Source organism: Daktulosphaira vitifoliae, unplaced genomic scaffold (genome assembly GCF_025091365.1).
Source record: "Daktulosphaira vitifoliae isolate Bord-2020 unplaced genomic scaffold, ASM2509136v1 Scaffold_2, whole genome shotgun sequence".
Classification (NCBI taxonomy): domain Eukaryota; kingdom Metazoa; phylum Arthropoda; class Insecta; order Hemiptera; family Phylloxeridae; genus Daktulosphaira; species Daktulosphaira vitifoliae.
The window spans coordinates 39,942,149-39,966,099 of NW_026099573.1; the positions used below are offsets into that span (position 1 = coordinate 39,942,149).

The following is a 23,951-nucleotide window of genomic DNA, read 5'->3' on the forward strand; positions in this document are numbered from 1 at the left end:
TACACCGACTGTTGATCTGACGTAACCACATTATAGCTCAAGAAGCCAGCATTGGACAAGTTTTATTAATGATAAAGTTGCCGTAAGGTCACCCATCCGAAAACCAACAGCAAACAGCGCAACTGAACATCAGCGCTTAAACAACAATTAAATTATCTTGTGCGTCACTCCTCGTCTGTCATTATATAATGCATTTTTATTCAAGTAATAAACTAATTTTTAACGCAGCACTTGTATAAAAAGTCAAAAAAATTTTAGACGTAAGTCGTCATGGTTAATTGGACCTATTTTTAAACCCACATCAATGTACAACGCATTTTCAACTGAAGTTTTTATAATTTATATTTGTTTTTATTAAACGAGGTTTATTTTTGTTAACTGATGAAATAAAGGAATAACACTTTAATTAAAATAAATGATTATTATATAACCAATACGAGTCGTATAATATACAGTAAAATTTCGTTCTTATATATTTTATCGAACGTATACATATGTTAAAATATAGTAAAAACATAAGTAACACAAAGTTGGTTTTATATCAAATAGAAAAGTAAAGAGATTAGTGGTATAGTAATTTACTAAATTATAATATTGGGTAACTTAAATATACATAATTACTTATTAATTACTATACATACTTAATATATAACTACACCATTAACAAGACAATGGTTTATAAAGTAATACTTTATACATTTTTGTTTTAATAATCTAAAATATATTACAAATAATATAAATTGTAAAAACAAATAACAACTATACCTTGATTATAATACTAATACGTCGCCATCATCAGGTAAAACATGTAAAAAGTTTTGAAAATCTTAATTAAAATAAAATTTGATAGATCAAATTAGTTAAGAAAAATATATTGTTAAAAAAATAAAATTTCTTATAAATACATAATATTAGTAAATTATTGGCTTTTACTTCATTGTAAATCTGTATCCGTTCTTCCAAAATAAATATTTTTTCCATTATGAAGTATATCTAAGTCATTTTGTATTTCAAAGTCAATTTCATGGTTATAATTTAATACGTGCTTAGCAAAAATCGATTTGGAGTAAGTTTTCTTTAATTTTATTTCAGAAATATGTTTTCCATATCTAGTTTTAAAATCTCTACTAGTTTTAACTATATAAAATGTATTACCTCTAAATTTTAACACATACACTCGATAATTATTATAATTCAAAACTTTAATATAATTTTTAATTATGTTTTTAGTTTTTGAGTAAATATTTTTTATAGAATTATTGTTAGTGTTGATAATAAAAAGTTAATTATTTTATACTCATGACATAGTTGTTATTCATTTTTTCAATTTATAATATTTGCAATATATTATTTAAAAAAGTTTTATGTAAGACTATTAAAATTAGAAAGTTATAATTATTAATTATTATTTCAAGAATTCTTCAAAGTGATATCTTATATTTGGTAAATTTTTTACTGAAATAATCTATGAATTTTCTTATATTTCCAACAACTTTTTGGTAAAAACATAACTGTAATTTTATATTTTGAACAAGGTGTGCTGTTAAATTATTTTTTATAAAGTACAACTTCGGCTACAATGACCATTAGTTATAATTAATTTTTTTCAATATTACACAGATAGGTGTAATTCAAATTTTATCATACAGATGAGTTTTTCTTAGGAATCTTAATATTATTTCAATCATCGCCATATATGTCTGTAAATATTTTATGTGACTTAATCCAATAGAAATTTGAGAAACACATTTTCCTGAAATATAAAATATTAAAAACCTAAATCCCAATGAGATACTTAATGAGAGACAAAGCCTCTTTAAACATATATACATATATTAGGGTGGCTCAAAAAAAGTCTATCATCGAAATTTTAATGAGAATCTTTGATTCTTTGAATTATGATATAACTATTGTAAGAACATTTATTACTATGTTCTTACCACTTATATTATACACGTTTTATTTCCATTTAATTAATTAATAATACATATTAATTAGCATAGAGGGAGATGTTGATGTGACAATTCTACTCGTCTGTAGCCCGAAGCTACTAACGTCTAACTAACAAGTCTAACGTCGGATTGTTGTGTTTGAGTGGCCGTTATAAACATAGTTTTCAATTCTATTACTTTTGTCTTATTTATATTATTTACAACATAACTTGTTTATAACATAACATAACCCGTCTATCGCCAATTGTCATCATAGCCAACCAACTCCGTCTCACTTGGATATACCTACTAACCAACTGTACTAGGATTCAGGTCAAACGTATTGTAAATTTCATATAACTTATATTTACTGAATACCTTAAATATAACTTTACCTTGTTGTTGACATAAAACAATAATTTAACTTTATTTAATAATCTATCCCCTGTAACTTAGGTACACTATTGGCTGTGTCTTCTTCAGGTAATTAAATCTCTATAGGAGATAGGGACGATATCTGAGCAGAGGTAGGTCGGGTATCATCCGATTTTTGGTTTTGATCAAGATCCTTAAGTATTAAATAAGCCTCAAACATATGGTGGAGTCTTTTTATTCTAATCAAGTTCCGAGATATATTTTCTATCTAGTTAAGTCACTCATATACTAAGTATATCCCCTAAAAATTATTTAAGTAAAATTTTTTTTTTATTAATATATATATATATTTTTAATATCAATTGATGTTTGGGCGTAATAATAATTTCTATCATTTTGGTTTTGTTTATAAGTGTATAATAAATAAAAATATGCCAAAATTTATCGAAACGTTAACATAGTCGGGAGATGTGGAAACGGATATTGATAAATATCTTAAGTATTTCAATTGCGTAGCAAAAGTGAATGAATAAGATGATAATAAAAATATTTCTATGTTACCCTTATACTTACAGAATTATGCACTTAAAATATTTGAATTTATTAAATATCGATCGACAGATTTAACTCGGGAAAATGTTAAACTGTCATTAATTAATTTCAACTCTGCTAATAATCTAAATTTAATATGAAAAAATGTAATAATAATGAAATTGGCTAATAGTGAATCTATTAAAAATTTTTAGTAAGAGTAGTAAATAAGAACTATAACAATAAAAATGATAGAGGAAATTTTTATAGATTTATTAAAATTAATAGTTACTCTTATCATAATAATCGGCGCGTTAACTACGGTGTATACGGAAATCTCCACATTATCTTCAAAATAATTCTAATTTAGAGAATTCACCCCATCAGTTAGCCATTCAACATAACCCTAGTAAGTAATTAAACAAGTCCCCTAACAATATTAAAAATTAATTTTATTCACAATATATGTTTTTCCTTACTTAATATCATAATAGCCACGAGAAATAAAATCATAGTTTGCAATTATTTAAATAAAATATATGTATATATATTTATATTGTAGGACATTCTATATGTAGTGTTAGATATACTAAACAATAGTAACATTATTTCGGTGGGAATCATTTAGGTGAAGATACCAAATTACAATAATTCTGTATGAAGTGTACAGAATGAACTAACAAGTCTAAGTATATAAACAGTTCTTGTTCACCTGCATCATAACCAAAACTAATTTAACCAAAATTCAGAAAATGCTTTTTACTCTTGTTTCATAGTACTACGTTTTACTCTTGTTAAACTAATAACAGTATTATGTTGACATTCACAAAGGAATTGGACATGCTGATAGCATTATATCATTAATAAACCTGTAACGTGCTAGTTTATTAAATGATATATAAGCTTTATAAAGGAGTCTTTGATGAGAAAACCGTCTTTTCAACTAATGCAGTAATTTTTTTGTTCCGGTCTCTTGAGGTTTGTCAATATCTTCTTCGAAAAGGCTTCGGCGTGTTGTGGTATTATTATTGTACACCACTTCTCTTATAAATCAGTTTTGTACTTCGAAAACCTTTTTTGGTCTTTTATTTTATTTTATTTTTCATCCTTTTTTTATTCCTTTGTATGTGTACATGTATGTTGGCTGATGCCCATAACGAGAAAACGAATACACATAAAAATTGTTTTCGCTCTACTTAACACCCACATGCATGTTAGCTCAACGACTTGTAAACGCTGAGAGATAATATTTTCTCCTTTTCGATAAATACAACTTATGCTACTATGCCTATCAATATACACGAGTGTTAATATGACAATTTACTTGTAATTGTCATAACTTTCTAAAAGCGTTTATTTTCTAGAAAATAATGATAATGACTTCACGATAGAGGCAAATTTATTGAGCTAATTTTATTCTATTATTATGTTAAATTTTCATTTATTGTAACAATTTAAATATTTAATGTCTCATATAAAAATTAGAAAATAAAGGGATAAAAAAACTTTTGGATTCATAATCAATGAATGAAAAAGTATTATTTACGTTTTTAGTATTATACACCGGTTATATTTAAAAATTCATTCTGATCTTTGATATATTTTTCATGGCTTTCTGGACATAATACTAATTTTTTAAATATTTATGCTAAATTCATTTGTATTTTTTTTCAGTTAAAAATTATGTTACTTTTATAAGTTTATATATATATGTTTTTATTCAAGTTAAACATTTCTTGTGTTTGTATTAGTTTGAAAAAATCTGTGGTACACGTTTTATTACAAAATCCTGTAATTATATGATTAAAATTAACTGTCAAATCCATTTAATTATGTTAAATAGTCATTCAGTTTAACTGAATTTGTTAATTAAATTTTGATGATGAACTATTATTATTATAATTGGTATAGTTATGAGTGACAATTATGTAAGACAATAGAAATTATAAATGTCAACTGTTGTTATAATATTGAAAACTTTAAATAACAATATATTTTAAACACTGAGATACTTATATGAAGTGTCCTAGGCGTTGAATTCGTATTTAAAATATTTTAAAGTTATTCATTACAAATGCCAATTTTTTTTATTTTAATTTTATACTTATAGTATACTAATATTTTTTAGTCGTTCGATCAGAGAAATATGTTTTTTCATTCCTTTCGGAATTTTCAATGGCCTTTTTATAATATTATTAACTTTTTTTGTTATTTTTAATAGTATATTTTCATAAAAATCCTATATAAGTATAAATATACATATTTTCTAATAACATATGTTTATTTAATTAATTATAAATTGACTCATGTATACCATACATTAACACTACAATAATTAAAGTTTTATCTTTTTTTTTTCTTACGATTTTGAGTAAATATTTATTTATTAATTCTAATTTTTATTTTAAAAATTATTTTAGCAGCGACATATAAAATGATTAATAATATTGGGTTAATCCATGCCAAATCATCCAGAAGTGATTGCACGACCATCTTATATTTTTCTTAAATTTTCAGGGTTTATTCTTTATGCTACATTTAGATTGAAACAATTTTTTTTATGACCTTCCCATTTTTTATGACAGTTTCAATGTAAACAATGTTAAAAATAGCCAAAACGCTAAAAAAACACAGATTATTCAATCTGTGATCGAATTAAAATTTTAGACTTGACCTTATTATAACTTGAATTTTACATAAAAAGAAAAAAAATATGTGAAATTCTAAACTTTAATGACTTTTTTTGTGAAAATTGGCGTTTGGTATTTAACTATCATTTGATATATTTTTGTGAACATTTGACCCTTTACCTGCCCATAGGGAGGGTTTCAAAATGATAACTTTTTCATAAAAAATTGACTTTTTCTACTTAACTTTTGAAAATGTTCCGGAAAGACTGACATTTTTACATGTATCTTAAATTAAAGCTTATGTAATATACTTCAATTTGAAATAAAAAATTTGACTTCTGGACTAGTTTTCATGGTGACAGCGGACATCAAAATTAAATAAAAACGTATGATTTCCGTGAAAAAATGTTTGTTTTTTATTTTTAAATTTATATTGCTATAATTCTTTGAAAAATGTATGGATCAATATTATTATTTTTTAATCATACTTTATATATATTTCTTTCATCTGACATACTTTTTTTTTTAATCGGACCATATCCCTTTATACAAGGAGGTCAAAACTTTAAACATGCGTATTAAAACTAGGATTTTTCCAATTTAATATTTGAAAGTGTTCCAGAAATACTGACACTTTTATATATATCTTAAATTAAAGATTATGTAATATACATTAATTTGAAAAAAAAATTGTCCTGAAAATGATTACCTTATTCAAAAATATGCTATTTTTATGTTAAAATATCTGGGTGTTGTATTTTATTTTATTTTAAAATACCTAACAAGAGGAGTACACAAATTTTTATAAACATTATATAAATCTAATTGATATAGTAAATAAATTAGTTTAAATAAGTTAATTTCGTTCTTTTAAGTCAAGAAAAATAACTTTGAAATTTGAATTAGCTTATATTGCAATTTTTTTCGGTCGACGAATACAATGGCTAAGTCGGTAACACTTAAATCTTACGCACTTGGGGTACGACGTTCAAACCCACCTGTGTAAACATTTTTTTCTTTATTTTATTTAAGTTCGAATGAAATGTTCAACTTATTTGATTTTTGTCTCATTTAGATTCAATAACTTCAATAAAGATCAAGGATCCCATCACTGTAGTCGCCCCTCGCGAGAAAAAATTTCTTATTCATATTAAAATTATTTTACTATATAGTTTTAGCTTCAATGCAAAGCTGAGAGGGTATTTTTTTTTGACTATCATTTATTTTCTCTGCTCTCATTTGATCTACTTTTATTTAATGATACGTCAAATGATTACAATTCGTATCTAGTTGAAGATATTACCTTCAAAAATTGAACAAAAATTCCACTTTAATAATTAAAAAGTTACTAAGCCCATATTTGGGTAATATACCCAAATAGATAATTAAAATTATTCAGTTCTAATATTTTCAAAGTATTTATTGACGAATTAAGTTTGATATGATAATGGTGCCAACTATAAAATTGAATAATTTTACTTAGTAGTTTATTATTGTTTAACTCTATTTGTGCGTGTAACACTATACACGGGTAACATGTTGCTATATAAATAATTTCCAAAAAAAATTATTTTTAGTTTCACCTGGATTTAACAATGGCTTTTTACAATAATAATCAAATTTTATAAAACGTTCAGTTGTGTACATTTTTTTAACAATATTTTGATTGTTTTTTTTAGTTAAAGTAAATCATTAAAATTAAATCAGAATTAATTAATTCTGGATATTTCAATTGTAGAATCTTTTTAAACACCATAAGTTACTTAGAAATGATTACTATGATTTCTACTTAAGTGTTCTATTACGATAAAAATGCGAAAAAATATTGAGCTTATCTGATAAATATACTGTAAATAGTAATTATAAAATTTTCTGACTGCATATTAATCTTAAAAATGCAATTTTTTCTAATTCTCATAAAATTATCTATTTAATGATGTCAATTTCAAACTTGTAGTTGAGATAAAAGTTATGGCAACATATTTATTTTTTTTTACTGTAATTTTTCACAAAACATTATTAAACATTTTTCATGAACAATAAAGTACCAAAAAATAAGTTAAAATTAAATTTTGGACTGATTATTTTTAAAATATTAAAAATCAAAGTTAGTAATAATTTTTTTTTTTGTTCGCTAAAACTGAGCCACGTCCATACTGTGCTGCAACCCCACTGTACTATCTTTTTTTTAAATTAAATATTCTGGATGAAATTCCCATTTCTGTTGTTTTATTATTATTTTATATGTAATTAGTAATAATATTAAAACTTAGAAATTATTCAAAAAGTCTAATTACAGATTTGAAAGCAGCGCAAAAAGTTAATATAGAAAAGTATATTTTTGCTTCTAATGAAAGTTCCTTGTAGATGGTTATATTATTGAACATCAATTTCATATTAAATTTAATTACTATAATTATTATTTATTGATATATTATGCTTTTAAATCAAAGAACAACTAATCAGAATATAAATAAGGAAATGGGAGATCATGTAGTTTTTGTAATTATCCATCAATTCTTAGAATTAAACACTATCTACAGATTTGCATCGAAGCGTTTCTTATGATAGTGATTTTATCACTGTCAGATATCATCTACACTTGTCCCAATTATGCTACGTCCATACTGTGTCGCGACTACTTGTGCTGTTGTTTTTATAATTGATATTAAAAAATGCGTTCTTACCATTTGATAATACTACTGTATTAAAAAATTTTACGTTTTCGTATCATGCGGCAGTAAAAAATTCTACGTTTTCGTCGGCTAAGCTACTTTTACTTCTATCGCTACTTATTTTTACATAATGTTCTCTCTTCAGATTTCAATTTAATCCGAAGTCCTTTTTGTTGCATCTCTGGGTTCAACTGTATTTTTTTGTTTTATGTTATTGCTATACCTAGCATATCGAATCAGTTGTTTTTACAGCTCTTATAACGATATAAAAACGTTTCGAGTATGATTAATTTAATTATCTCGACTTTTTTATCTAGTATGAAAATTATAAACAAACGTTTAATTGAAAATTGTGTCCCTGAGAAGAATAACTTGATTTGCAATTGTACTCGGTTATTGCAATTCATACATCAAGCATTTAAATATTTTGATTTTTGGCGCCATCTATTGAATATTGTATGTAGCGACCTCTGGTACATTTTTCAGAGTGTATTTTAGGCGTTCTTATTTTTTCATATTTGGTTTATTTTCTGTTCTCAAAACGTAATGTTTTAAAATAACTATAAATATTAGAAACTTATATTTAATAATAAATAGAATAATAAAACAATAATATAAATCTAAATTTAATAATAAGTAAGGAGAACTATAATATTATAAGTTTTAATTGTACGATATTTAGTTGATGTGTTAAACAAGTCTCCAGTAGTTGACATTAAAAACATTGGTTCAGCGATTCGTAGCTACGTAAAATTGAAGTAATGCCGAATTTTTTATTTCCAAGAATTCGTTTATTAATATGTGTTAAAGACCCGAATTTTACTATTTTTAAATGGACTAGATATCACAAAGTTAATTAAACGAAAATCGCCTTATCATTCGCACAATGGATCTATAAGTCTGTGTGCATAAGAAATTTCTTCTTAATAACAAAAACTATCGTTAGGCATTTTTGATGTTTTTATTAAGTAACGGGCACACACCTATTTAGGCGTAAATTTGTAATAGTGCGTGATTCAGAGTTTATGCAACCACGTAATATTTTAATAGAAAAATACATTTATTTCATCAAATAAAAAAATAATTAGGCATTATGAGCACAATATTTATAATTAAAATTTTGAATCGATTGAGTTGATTTATTGATAGTAGATTATTTACGTTGAAGAATATTACATCCTTAAAATAATGTTTTTTTTATATACTGAAAGTTTTTAATACATACAAAGCAAGGGGAAATGTTGATAAATAGTAATAGAAATGTTATATTCTTGTACGAATATTAGAATACTTTATGTCAATATTACACTATTCACGTGTAAAAATAACATATATATTAAAAGTATCATACTGACGTATGGGCATTTTTAAATCATTTCTTACAATGATTTCTTGACGGGGTTGATGTTTACGATATTTCATTTTTGTTTTTTTTGTATCTTCAACAGTATGCTTCAACTTAATTAGAAAAAAATAGTGTTGAATATATTTTTTTAATCGTGTTTAATAATTAATTTGCTTTGATTTTGATCCTATACCTACGCCTATACCTATACTGATTTGACTACGTAAGCTGTTTTTTAACAACTTCCGCCCATACAGCTATTAATTCCTATAAATTTGTATTCTATTATCCCAGAAATAGAAGAATGTAATGTTTCAACTTGCATATAAAAAAAGCAGCATTTATGTTTATTACATTACATCTAGACTAAAGGCTAATGTTCTTCTTTAAGAAGAATTTTTAATCATATTACAATCATTTTATATTTTTTTACAGTAGTATTTAGAAAGTAAAAAAAATTGTTTTCGTTTTTATACTTTGATCATTTTAAACTTAAGCCCCAGATTTATATTTGAAACATTATCCTATTTATTTACAGAGAGAAATTATAAAAATAAATAACTCAAATAGAAAGTTTTGTTGGAGATTTGTTTAATACTTATCATGAATATTTAATAAACCTTGATCTTAATTTAAGTGCTGTATAGTAATAAATTTTACAGTGTAATGTTTCATTTTTTAATTAAATGAAATGTTTTAATTACAACGTCAAAAGTTTTTTAATTTAACAGCAATCAAGAAATATTTATTTAAATGGACTTCTAGTTTTTTTAAGAGGAAGCATTTAAGTAGTTAAATGTTGTGTATAATAAGAAACAATAGCTTTTAATTTATGAGAAATGCCTGAAAGTAAATTTATTTAGACAATACTAAATGTTATCTATGATACTCAAAATAAAGTATCATAGCAGTTCATGAGGATGATTCAAATTTGTTCGGTTTTACAAAATAAACTTTGTATGAGTCCATAAAATATTTTATAAGGATAATCGTGCCCAGATTCTCACGTATCAAACTATTTTAAGTAGCATAAGTTGGCGAGAGCACATAAAAAAACACCTAAAGTTTTCTCGCGGGAGACGTTGAACCATTTGTTTTGTATAATCTCTCGTGTTTGCCAAAAAATAACGCATAAGATAATAGAGATAATATATTGATAATGACTAATGTCAACTCATTCTAGATAGAATAAAAAATATTGTGTATACTTGTCATTAAGCGAGATGCATCACATGGCATTTTAAGTTATTTACACTGTATTCAATAATATTAATTGTTGTTCGTCTCTTACACGTTTTCAGGCCGACATAACTTGCAGCAATACGAAGCAGTCCGTCGGTGTGATATTCACACGAACGAATTTTGTCACGCTCAAGTACGTGACAGACGGTTGGGGAACGCGTTCCAACGGATTTAGATTAATTGTGACGGCATTCAAAGACCCATGTGAGTACCCAAACGTTTCTTCAGTTAATCTACAAATTCTGTTGCACTTCTCAAAATATATTATATATATATATATATATATATATAAATTTGATTTGTTAATTCAGTGATAATGGCGTAAATGAGTGAAAACCTCATTAAAATATTTCAATCGTATTTTTTTATAAATAATTTGTGATACGTGTTATTTTACCAAGTCCAATTTTCGACATTAAATTTGAAACGATAAACATTTTATCGACCAAACCGAAAATATAAAAACTAAATTAACGTCACCTTTAAATTGTTTGAATAGATCCTAAACTTTTCAAATATTTTTCTATATGATTAGAACGTTTATTTCGTAATTTCAATTGTCCAACCAAATCTTAAAATTTTGTCGAATCTATAATACATTTGTATTATTTAATTTTATTATAATATATTAAAATCACATGGAATGATGTAATCTAACCCTCGTTGCGCTTATTATTTATTTACTTATTATTTTTTCTCACTGATACAAATATAAATGTATTTGAAAATACATTAATAATAATAATAATAGTACCCGCAGAATTAATTTATAAGAAAAACATACAGGGATAGCACTTAGGTCATAGAATAATCTAATGGACCGAAAAGGCTTAACCCGTGTTTTGTTGATTTTCTTTAATCGTAGTTTCATTGGTTGCAGTCCACAATTGTAGGGAATTCAAATGTCACACACATTTACATTGCATATCTGAAGACTTAGTATGTGATACAATAAGCCATTGCCCCGATGGTTCAGACGAAGAGACTACTCCCACTTGTCAAGGTAAAAATGCTCAAGATAATATTATAAACGACTATTAGCATAATTTGTGATTGATATTCACACAATTTTTAGAAAATAGTTTTACGTAAAATATATTTTAAAAATTCAAATAAATTACAGGCACAACGTCACAAACGATATTGGGCATTAATTTCACTGCATTAGCAGTGGCTACACTCGTTGTCTTGTCTATATTGGGTGTATGTGTCATCATATTGACTGTTTACTGTATATGTTATCGGACGTCTAACAGATCAATATCGACGTCAAGACATAACGTTCAAGATACGACTAACAATTTCCAATGTAAGTAGTTACATAAACTTTTGTAGCGAAAATAGCTTTGAAAATCTAAATTACCGTTATGGTAATAATTTATTAAAAGTGATCTTGAACAAATGGCGACTGATTTAAGCTATCTTAAATATTAGTATTAGTATGGTTAGAATGGATTTTATATTTAACTTTCTTGAAGTCTATGCTTGTAGAAAGGACTAGAAAACTTGCATAGCTCAGCCGAAGGGAATTAGACTGATACTGAAGAACTTCTAGAGGCGGTAAGCGGGATTAGACTAAGGCGGTAGTATAGAATTTGCTATGCCAAAAAGAGGTCCAATAAGTAAAAGCAAGAGGTAGCCAAAACAATTGTTCATTTTTGAGGGATATATCTTATGAGTATGGTAATTAAGTATGTCATATAAAATTAGTAAAAACGCATAACGCGTTGCTCTTGTTCGTTAAACGTCTTTCATCTATTTGCAAACAAAATTTATTAAAATTTTTGCATTCATAATAAGAGTTGAAAATTTCACAAATAATGAAATCTTATAATATCAAATCACTTATGATTAGAAGAAAATATTAAAATACTATATGGATCTTTAATTTGTTGGATGAGAAAATAGATTGTTCAGAAATATTGAGTATTATAGCGTTTCATGATCCGAGACAAAATTAACGAAGCTCAAAGTCATTTAATGTTCCGACATTTTGTTACAAGTATAATATAAATGTTCCGTTGAATTGTTTAATGTTTATGGGAAATTATTTAAATTATTCTAATTTTTTTTATTCATAATAGACATGCTAAAATATTGTCTTAGGCTAAAAAATATTAAAAATTATTAACTTATATCAATTTTAATGTTATGTTATTTGTACCCTCTGGGCATGTATATTCTAATAAATAAATAAACAAAACTACATTAATTGCTTGTAAAATTAATATGTCTATTAATATTAGCACACTGACTTTTGGGAGCTTTTGAATCATTCAGTGATATCAATCGTAAGAAACCAATTTAAAATGTCATAAGTGTTATATTACATAATTTCTAGCAATTAAACAATACTCTAAATATTACATGTTAACTAAATGGCATATAAATAATGAGTTGTACTGTTATGTATAATAAAGAGTTTTTTTAAATCACGCTCACATACAAATTATAAGTCAAAGATTAGGTAATAAATAGTTAATGCTAAAAAGTAAAGACCCAGTAAAGTGTTGATAAGGTATTTTTTAGATTAGTATTGATTGATATCTGCTCGTGGTAAAAATGTAAAATTCTTCGATTAGTATTAAAGCGATCACATATACGAGATCATATCCCACATTATTATTGTAACGCCAACTAGGCTTATATCGTTGTCACGGTGACACACGTATTATTACAGAAAGGCAGACCATTACTCAATAAAATTGCAAAAAATAATATCAAATAATCCACTGTATAATTTTCATTCTTTAGAACTCGTTGATTGCATTATTATGAGACATTTCGGTGTCTGAGACGAAGACGTCAATAGATGGTTTGTAGGATATGCTTTTACAGAACTTTATGATCCATTAAATAAAGTACCCGCAAAAAATTGTTTTCCACGCAAATCAGGCGACCCATCGTCATGGATACTGAATACTCCAACAGGTACTAGTTCTGCTGATTAGTGTCCTAGATCTTTCGCAATGGGACTCAATAATTATGATATTATCGTCTGGCGATGATTACGAAGTAATATCCACGGAAAAATAATAATTAGCCAAAAGAAATTCTCAGATATATTCAACTACAAAGTAAAAAGTATATAATAATTTAAAAACTATTTATTTCTGTTCTGGATTTATAATTATAAATGATCTTGAAACTTAAATTATACCTGACTTTCATAAATTAATAAAAAAATTGGCAGACATTACCTTAAAAAGAGAGATCATCTAATATCATACCGACGGTCTGTATTGGATAATATTAAAGATCGTATTATATCACAAGAAAGCAAAATTGAATATACTACTGCGTTAGCTGAAGATACAAAACAATAACTATTGATTATGATTGTATAATATATTATATTTATCTAATGAAACATTCAAAAGTCTATATAATAAAAATGAAAAATATTCTACAGGGATGGGTGATGTAGGTAATATTTAAATTAGCTTATAAATTTGTTACATTGTCTAAATCAATCAATAATATCGTCACATGATAAAGACTCTAGTAATATTTGGCATAAAGTCAATATCTATCAAAACTGGATTCATCAGAAACAGAACAGATATGTACCCAGAATACAAACTTAATAAAGAATAGATTTATATATATTAGATATTTACTTTATAATAAACTACTAAAATAATTTTTTAGATATGTAATTTCAATTTTTGTTGCGACAAATTTCGATTTTAATAATCACTACGACGATAACATACAATGACGCATCGTGTTCATTATAATAGCATTTATAATTGTTACCGGTAAAAATAAAATTTATATTCAATAAAAAAACTTCAAAAATTAAAGTAATATAACAAAATAATAAAATTTAATGGTGATTTATTTTATTTGTATCATTTAAAAAGTTTATATTTCCAAGCACTGTAGACTTTTATACATTTTAGTCACGAAACGCGCTGATAATAATGAAAAAAGAATTGTACTTTTTTTTGTTATATTCCCTCTTACAGATAGCTATAAAACATTTTCGTCATAAAAATTATACTTATTGTCACTTACTAAATATTGTTTAATAAATCATTTTATTGCATATACATAAATATTTCGAATGGAGAAAAGTTTTATTAAATCTTTTGCTCATTACCTATCTACAAAGTACGTGGGCGCAATTTTAAGTGCTATGATATCGTTCATTAAAGTAAGCAAATTTCATTGTATTTGAATTACTTCTTCTCGAAATCGTTTTTTTTCTTTAATAAAAAATGTATTCGTTTATTATTGGCTACTAAATTTGTCCTATATGATAACAAGTTATTAATCCGTTAAAATTTAATTAATTTGATGATCTCCTGAATTACTGATTCAAAGGTTGCTATCGACCAGTCATTTTTTTAATTAGACCATGTTCTAACGTTTAGAATAGATAAATATATATATATTGCCACTTATAAAAAAATTAATATGTAGCCCTTGAAAGGGACTAGTTTAAAAAATATTTAGTTACTTATATATTGAGAAATAATCAATACTAAACAAAAAAGAATTATTAAAATTATTATTATTTCACGAGAAATTTAGTTGTCAACGGTAAATCATTCAAACTTTTTATTTAAATAGTAAAACAATATACAATTAGCTTTTGTACTTATTTAAGTTATAATTACTCGATAAATTAGTAGTACTCCAATGAAATGCGTACGATAATGAAAACTGAATTTATGATCGTTGGCTATATTATTTTGAGGAGTACTAGGCTTTATTCGATATCTCAGTTTCACATAAAATCTGAAAATCTCCATTTATAACAGATTTATTTTATAAATACTTAATAAAACATCATTAATAATGCACCAATATTTGAACAACGAAAGTAGAATTAAATAAGGAGATTCACGTCATTCTCGGACCGGATAAGGTATAAATTTTATTATGTTGTTTTTTATTTTTTTGTGTCTGCTACCACTTTTTCTCAGGCTCACCGAACCGATATTTTTCAACGATACGTCAAATGATTACAAATCATATCTAGTCAAAGACACTATCCTCATAAAATGAAAAATTTCCATCGTTCCCCGTAAATGGGGGAAATCCCCAAGAAATTAAAAATTGCTAATTTTTTCATATTTTCTTACTTAAAACTGCCATAACTTTTTCAAAAATGACCAAATCAATATAACTTTTTATTATAGTTGCATAATGTTTTTACTTATCATTTTATATATTTTTATTATAAATCTGACCCTTTATCTGCCCACAGAGAGAGTTTTAAAATGACAACTTGTTCAACTTAATTTTTTATTTAAAATTTCTCGAGATAACTCTATATAAGATGATCCACTTAAGGGGAGTGTATTTATATACACCTAACAAGAGACCGTCAATACAGGATAAGGTAAACCCGCTGCCCTTGACCGAGTACGCGTCCTCCTCAGCGACAACAATCTGAAAATCTTCATCAATCACACTGCTCAAGCCCCTTGTCAAGAAAAACTGTTCTAGATTTGGTCTCAAAAGCTAGGCCTTTAGAAGGTATTTCTAATCGCGGAATTTGATTGGCGGCCTCCAATTTCAGATTATATTTAAGCGATTGTGTCTATCGCTAATAATTTCACCGGGTCAAGCGATTAGTTGAGGTTTAACGCCTCTGTCCAAAACCGAATCTATCTCGATGAAATCAGCTGTGCTAGTTAACTGTAAACGCGATCGTTTACCGTTCTGTTGTCAACTCTACTTTTACGTTTAACTGACTGCCGAGACGGACCTAATGAATACAATTGTTTAAAAAATGATTAAATAATTAAATTTTTTTTTTTTGATAATTTACCTGGTATGTCAGCGGAAGATGATGGTGATGCGGACTACATCTATCATTGAAATATATATTTATAATACTTTCCTTATAATTATATAGGTAAATTAAATATATTATTATTCTATAATAATTATGTAAAAATTACGTACATTGTGCTCTGACAGTTAGCTTATTGTTAATAGATTCACTCATAGTTGTATATTTTTAATTTACGTTTCTTTTTTAAAAATGGTTATTTTGAAAAAAGCGTAATATTTTAATATTTCTAATTTATTGGCAAACAAATTGTATTACTTTAATTGTAAATTGTGTAAAACTGAAATATATAGATGTTATACGCTGTATTAGCAAGACAAAATAATTTATTAACAATGTATAAAATTTAGAACAGTAATTATCTATAGACGATGTGGCTAATGACTGGTAAAAGTACATTAAAATAAAATCACAAATATTAAAGTCTACCGATCATATAACCCAAGCAATGAACTAAGTTCAAATTTCATATGGTTCTTAACGATGAATCTGACTTAGTGTGTTAATACAATAAAATTGCGTCATCTGTATTAATGAAGTGTTGTACTATTCTTATTTTTAGTGATTGGTGTGAATGGAACTGGACGGTCGGGAAACTGGCACCACCCTGCGGGACAACTGCTAGGGTACAGCTCGGCACGGGTCCGACTCTACTGCCAGGCAAAGTGAAATATACTGGCTCTGACAGGTATTAAGACAATTTAAAATGTATTTTTTTTTTTTAATAAAAAATTTATATCGATTTGTCTTTGTAATGATTTTGTATTTTTCCGACTTTATTATTTTTAAAGATAAGAAACACTATGACACTAAATCATGTTTGTGCGTTAAAGAAATGGCATAACATGTTTTTATTACTATTTCTTGACAAATAGTCAAATTAATCTTCAACAACAATATTAATTGGTCAATAACAAATAATTTTGTTTTTTAATTAAAAAGTTCTATTGAACAAAAGATATGATTAAGAATATGAATTTGTCCAACTTAAATTCCTCAAGAAATAATTGACCTCTGTAAACTTGTCTCTCTACATCACGAAAGTTATATTACATAAAAATATTTTTTTTAAATAAAAGTGGAGTCACATACGTAACAAACATAAGCCAAAAAAAAAAAAAGTCACAAAAAAATTATTATTTTAAGAGAAATTGAAAGGCTAGTGTTAAATGAACTACTCTGTATATTAATTTGTTTTTCAAGAATATTTTAAAGCGCAACATTGCTGTTACACCGGAACAGTATAAACATGTTTCTACTTATATATCAACATATATATAACACAATTACACGCATTTCGATACATATTTGAAAATACTATGCATTGTCACAGAGTAATGTATATTTTTTATTTGAATTCATGAAAGTTGAGGTTTCAGAGATATTTTAAAAACATTTATGTACGATGGAAACTGAATTTATTTATAAAAAGGCTTAGCTATGAAGTAGCTTTAGAATTTGTAGCAACGACGTAATTTTAATGATAAAAATTGCGATGTAATATATTGTAATGTAAATTACTATTGAGAAAAATAATATATTAAATTTCCATTGCTTAAGTATTTATATTATTTTGATTTTTTTCAGCGATATTTCCTCGGTACAAAAAGAGGAATGGTTCGTGTAGGTGAGTTCATCTATTTATTTACTTTTTACTAAGGAAAAATATAATACTATTAAAGGATTACAAGTTATATATACGGAAAAAAATTGAGATTCGCTTATGATTATTTAAATAAAAGATGTTTATTTATTGCTTCTATTCTATGTTAAACATCTTAACTAAATAACTGAATTCTTGTATAAGAGAGGAGGAGAAATCTGTATAGTTTGGCGGTGTGGAATCGTACCTCTATACCTGCGCACCGAGACAATACTATACAGGCTACAAGGAATTTTCCAATAATAGGTTTTGTTTAAATTGAAAGTTAATCGCTAAAATAAATGTCACGTTTAATAATGTAAACCCACTTTGATTAAAATAACGGGAGTCACAAAAGTCTTGAGACAAAGTTACAATTCCTTAGATTGCATAAATAATTTTAAACAAACTTAATAATGACATTAAGTATGTTCTTTTCATTTAATATTCAGTACGCCGTCAGAAGCATTAAATTTTCATCACTATCGTGTTGATTGTCTTATTTTTTGTTTTTAGTGTACTTGAAAACGATTTTTTGTTGCTATGTTGTCAAGTAAAAGAGACTACTCATCTCTTTGTATAATTTAAGGCGCCTTACATGCGCCATATGTCAGTACTTTTAATTTTATTGTTAAATTGTTGATTTGGAAACTGACTGGTCTTTAAAAATATTTTGTAAATAATTTTCTGATAAGTCTAAAAACAGTCTAACACAACTTGACATTAAATGTTATTGTTTATGCAAAAGTTGGACCATATTGTTTTTGACAGTTCAGTGGCAATATTGTTGCATTTCATATGTCATTCCATTGGAGGATCGGTATCTAATTTTACTCATCGTTCGCGGTGTACAAGTCAAACCTGTCACAACACCTTTGTGACAACCTTTATTCTAACTAAATTGATATTGCATTATTAAACATCACATTTATTTCAACGATGAATTCTCAACTTAATTTAAACTAAATCAATACTCAATCAGTAGTCCCATATACGTCAGATAAGTCAACATATATTGTTCATAGTTCTGAATAAGTAAATTGGGAGTATTAGTATTTTTATTACAAAATGTATATTTATACACCTAACAAAAATTATTTAGATTAAAGATAATTTATTAAAAATTAAATTGACTAATTTAGAGTCGACCACGGTTCTAAATCAATAATGTAATTATTGAAACGCTTTTATATAAAACATATCTCGTAAATTTTTTTTTCTTTGTTTTTTTTTTTAGAGAATGACCTAATCCGTAGCCCAGCAGGGTGAAACCGGTAGTACCTCGCCTGGCCGGCATTTGCAGCATTCGGATTGTTGCACTTCCTATACAAATTGACATACACATTTGTTTTTTTTTGCCATAATAACTTCATTAAAACAATTTTTGTAATATTTTTTTTTTCAAATTAAGTGTACGCAATTTTCATGCACACTAGTTCATTACTTTCGGGTCTATACTGCAATCAAATTTAATTATTTATCAATTGATAATCAGTGTAGTAATATAGTTTAATGAAAATCAAGTGAGATCAATGGTAACTATTAACTGTACATAATTAAAAATTAATCATAATAGTTATCATATAGAAAAACAATCCCCTATTTTTTTAATATTATTATTTTTATTTTAAAGTTAAAACAACTATACAATTCAATGTAAACAATTTTATAATTATTTTTTATACAAGTACTTAATTTTTAGAATTTCAGATTGCATAATCCTAGTTAACAAAAATAAAAATTTATCTTCAATCGTCGTTCATTTAATATTTTCGCTCTCCTGTTGTTCTTAATTTTTCCTCTTTTGTATCCTCTTACAATTCTAATAGCTAACCGATGCGATAAATTAACATTCAAGTTTCGTAACGATTTTGTGAACTAAAGTGCTTCGCTCTTCATTTTTTTCTTACTGTCAAATTGACTTTTTAGTTGAAAAGGGTTAACATACGCGTTAAGTAAAGAAAAACATGTACATGCATATTTATATACATACAGGCTTTTCGATTACTGTCCAAATAAATACAAAATTAAAAAAAATAATTTTTGGTTTTTTTTAGTTATATATTTTATTTTTGTTTTTGATTTATCAACTATTCATTACTTTTTAGAATCATATTTTATAACGTTTAAGAGTGACAAATTTATTTCTCTAAATGGTAATATACATATTTAATTAACTTATAAAATAGATAATTATCTAATTAAGAAAGTAAATTAAGTTTTTAATAACAACTTTTGGACTAGTACTCAAGATGCTATTATCATTTTTATACCTAGACGGGACGAAGAAGTGGGTGTTGCTATTTTTATCATTGCTATTTTCCTATTTTATAAGCTAATTAAATATTTTTCCGTTAAAAAAAATAAAATTGAGACCACTTTAAGTTACAAGAGATGATTTAAAAAAAATAATTATTAGCTGACAAACCAATACTATATGTAACTAAAATAAATCAGATTTCTTTTTCTAACGTTGTATTTATTTTATGAGTAATAGAGTGGTTTATGATAAAACGATCACTGTATAATTTACCTCAATTTATAAACAAAATTATTTTAGTATATTCATTGTAATACATATTATTATTGAATATTTGTTTTCTTATATTATCCATGAGCAGTCAATTAACTTATTTAATAATAAAATATATTGACTGCCCCTTTTAATTTCACGAGACATATAATAAAAAATACAATAGTATCGTTCAGGTGAATGTCTCGTTTTGTTTAAATATCCCTGTAGTTTACATATCAAAGCTATATGTTTATTTTTACCCTTATTATGACTTGCATGTTACATCCTCCAAAGCTGTATTGATAGCATATTCCCTCGATTTTATTTATATCCTTAACAAATGATTATTATTCGAACAATGCATTTACGTTTATTTCCTCTCTTATTTAAAGTACTTATCATATCAATGTATTTTATGGAAAATAATTTGAAATAAATAGCATGTTTCAAATTTACAATCTTCCATCGGTTTTTTTACATATCTATTATACATATGATTATTTTTACTTTAGTTAAATATTTTTAATTCATATTCCCATATATATAACTAATGTACTTTTTAGACTGATCACATTGTAAATCACTTCCTATATGCTGTAATTGAGTTATTCATATGAGTTGAATATCCGTCCAATTAAATTTCATAAAAAATATGATTAAGTAATTCCACTGAACACATATTATTACCCAATTAAATATTATTATTAATTCACTACTACAACAGTTTTTTCATATCCATTTTTTTACTAGCTAATTATAATTTAAATATAAATAATTGGTTTTAGATTATTAACTAATTTCGTTTATGAGCTCTATGTTATTTTTTAAGCTCCGAAGAACTCGCTATTTACTTAGTAGAATTTAATTTACTTTAGACAAATTATAATTAACAAAACAGTAACGTTACCTACCGAATAATTGTGTAATAGTAACTCATGATTAAGATTATAAATAAACAAATCCACTTACATAAATGTTAGAAAAAATATTGCAATTTTACTTTGCGGTAAGCGGATATCAACATAATTAGGAAATTTATTAATAGTTTAATATTAAATAATAGTAGTCTTAATTATGATCTATGTTGTTGATTAAGAATTGAATACATTTATTGGACTGCAAAAAGCTAATGCATTTCAAAATTTGTGTATTTTTTATGTTAACCAGTAGTTATAGTAAACACTATGAGAACATTTTATTCCTATCGACTATTGTCAGTCGTAATGGAAATAATAATAAAAAAGGCTTTTATATATTAAAAGTTTGGGTTCATTGAGCCTAGCTCATTATAACCATTACTTTTATGTTTGTTTAAGAAATAATGTTACTTAGAATTGTAAATAACATTCTCATTGCACTTTATACATGTATGATAATAATTGTTGTCTTTTTAAAAATCATCGTATAAAATGCTGTGTTTTTGTTACAATAGTTATACTGTACTATAAAATATTTAGGGTAAATGTACGCAATGATGATTGTAACAATATAAATCATGTAATTGTGTGAATGTTAATAAAATTATCGCACAGCTTAACAACTATACTTTTAGCTTGTAGTTTTTAATACGTCAATTAATGGAAATTATGACTACCTATGACAATAGACACTTAAGTTATTATTATTTTTATCACTTATTATTATTAAATAAAATATTTTATAACACTGTTTAATGTAATATCGAAAATTAATAAACTAGAGGGATTAAATTGCAACATTTAATAATATTTATAATTTAAAATATTGTAAAATTAAAAACACTATTAATGTTTAAAAATTGTGTCTCTATGTATTATACTTCACTTGTCTTAATGAAATAACTTGTACTGCCTATTTAAAAATTATGTAACTCATTATATAGATATACTGTAAATTAAATACGAATGAAACAATACAATAACTAATATAAACGTTATAAAATTAGTGTACTATTTAAGCTAAGCATACATCGAAAATTGTATATTTATCATCAGTTCATTATTTTCCTGAAATAAATATAAATATATATATTAACTAAAAATATATTTTGTGATTGATTTTATTTTGATGTTTCACAAGGAATATTGGAAAAACAGATCGTCAAAACGGTCTGTTGTCAAATACTCGATGTGTTAAATTTATAATTTCTGGTAAGTAGTTTGACAGCATTAAATTTTTAATAGCGAAGATTAATTTTGTACTGTAACATTACCAATACCAAATATTAAAAAATTACTATATTGACTTTGTAACGCATTAGTACCGTTACCGCTATCTAGCTGTACTCATAAGCAGATCATAATCATCCATGTTCATGAAACCCGCTGTAGATTACACTGATCACATCTTTTAGCTAATCCGCAGTCAAATCAAAAGGCTTAAAAAGAAGTTTAGACAGAACGTGTAAAAGACGGTTACTTCGAAGCTTGAGACTATATATATATATATGTTCCGTTGGACAGATTACCGTTACTCTTTAAAAAGGACAATAGATACAATACTATTTTGCTAACCTGAAGCTTCTTCCAAGTATAGGTCCCTTCAGTTCCATTTTCTATCTCTAGACTGTCAATTGAATTGACTACTTATTCCCTTTACTCGTCGAATAAACCATTATTCATTAAACAATTAGTACAAATATCCCTACAATTTTTTAATTGTATTTAATCTCAACTATTATCGCTGATACTATTGCTAATCATTTAATAATTTCTACACTTTTGTTAGCTATTGTATTGTGACTAAAGTTTATAATGTGATATGCGGCTGAGAGAAACATGGCACCATGTTATACCCCACAGTTCAGTTATTTATATTAAAATAGTCTCGCCAACTCATGTTGAGAGATCCGAAGCATTCACTGAGCATTAAAAAACAATTAGGGGTAGAGTAAAAACAGAAACATTCGATTTTAGGGCCTCCCTAATCTACAGCTATACTTGTCACTTTAGTCGATATTATAGCACTTAGGTCAATGATGCTATTACCAGGAACAATATATACAATCAGAAAATAAATAAACAAAGATTGGCGAATAAGATAAAGTAATCACCAAAGTAAAATACGCGTATTAATTGAAAGTATAAATATATAATAATAATGGTTTAACTATTAGAAATCATTTTTTATAAACTTATCACTAGAGACCATTAATGTTAAGTATGCTGATTACTAATAATTAAAAATAATAATAAATTTATTAAAAAAAAGTAAATTCGGTGTTCAAATAATATAGGTATTTAAATTAAAATACATACCTAGCAGTTTATTCAATACT

At 25.9% G+C, this 23,951-nt stretch overlaps 1 protein-coding gene across 2 annotated transcripts in view; it reads left to right on the forward strand.

Moving 5' to 3' along the window:
- The window catches only part of LOC126899616 (uncharacterized), a 49,893-nt gene extending 29,032 nt beyond the window's left edge, over positions 1 to 20,861 (forward strand). Inside the window, exons 3-8 of one of the 2 annotated variants that reach the window (XM_050674667.1) lie at positions 10,789 to 10,933; positions 11,595 to 11,732; positions 11,853 to 12,038; positions 17,101 to 17,226; positions 18,126 to 18,165; positions 19,418 to 20,861. In XM_050674667.1, the coding sequence (XP_050530624.1) occupies positions 10,789 to 10,933; positions 11,595 to 11,732; positions 11,853 to 12,038; positions 17,101 to 17,207 (576 nt within the window). In that variant the 3' untranslated portion in view covers positions 17,208 to 17,226; positions 18,126 to 18,165; positions 19,418 to 20,861. The remainder of the gene's footprint in view (positions 1 to 10,788; positions 10,934 to 11,594; positions 11,733 to 11,852; positions 12,039 to 17,100; positions 17,227 to 18,125; positions 18,166 to 19,417) is intronic. The other variant, XM_050674668.1, reaches the window with a different exon arrangement.
- Positions 20,862 to 23,951: the final 3,090 nt, after the last annotated feature.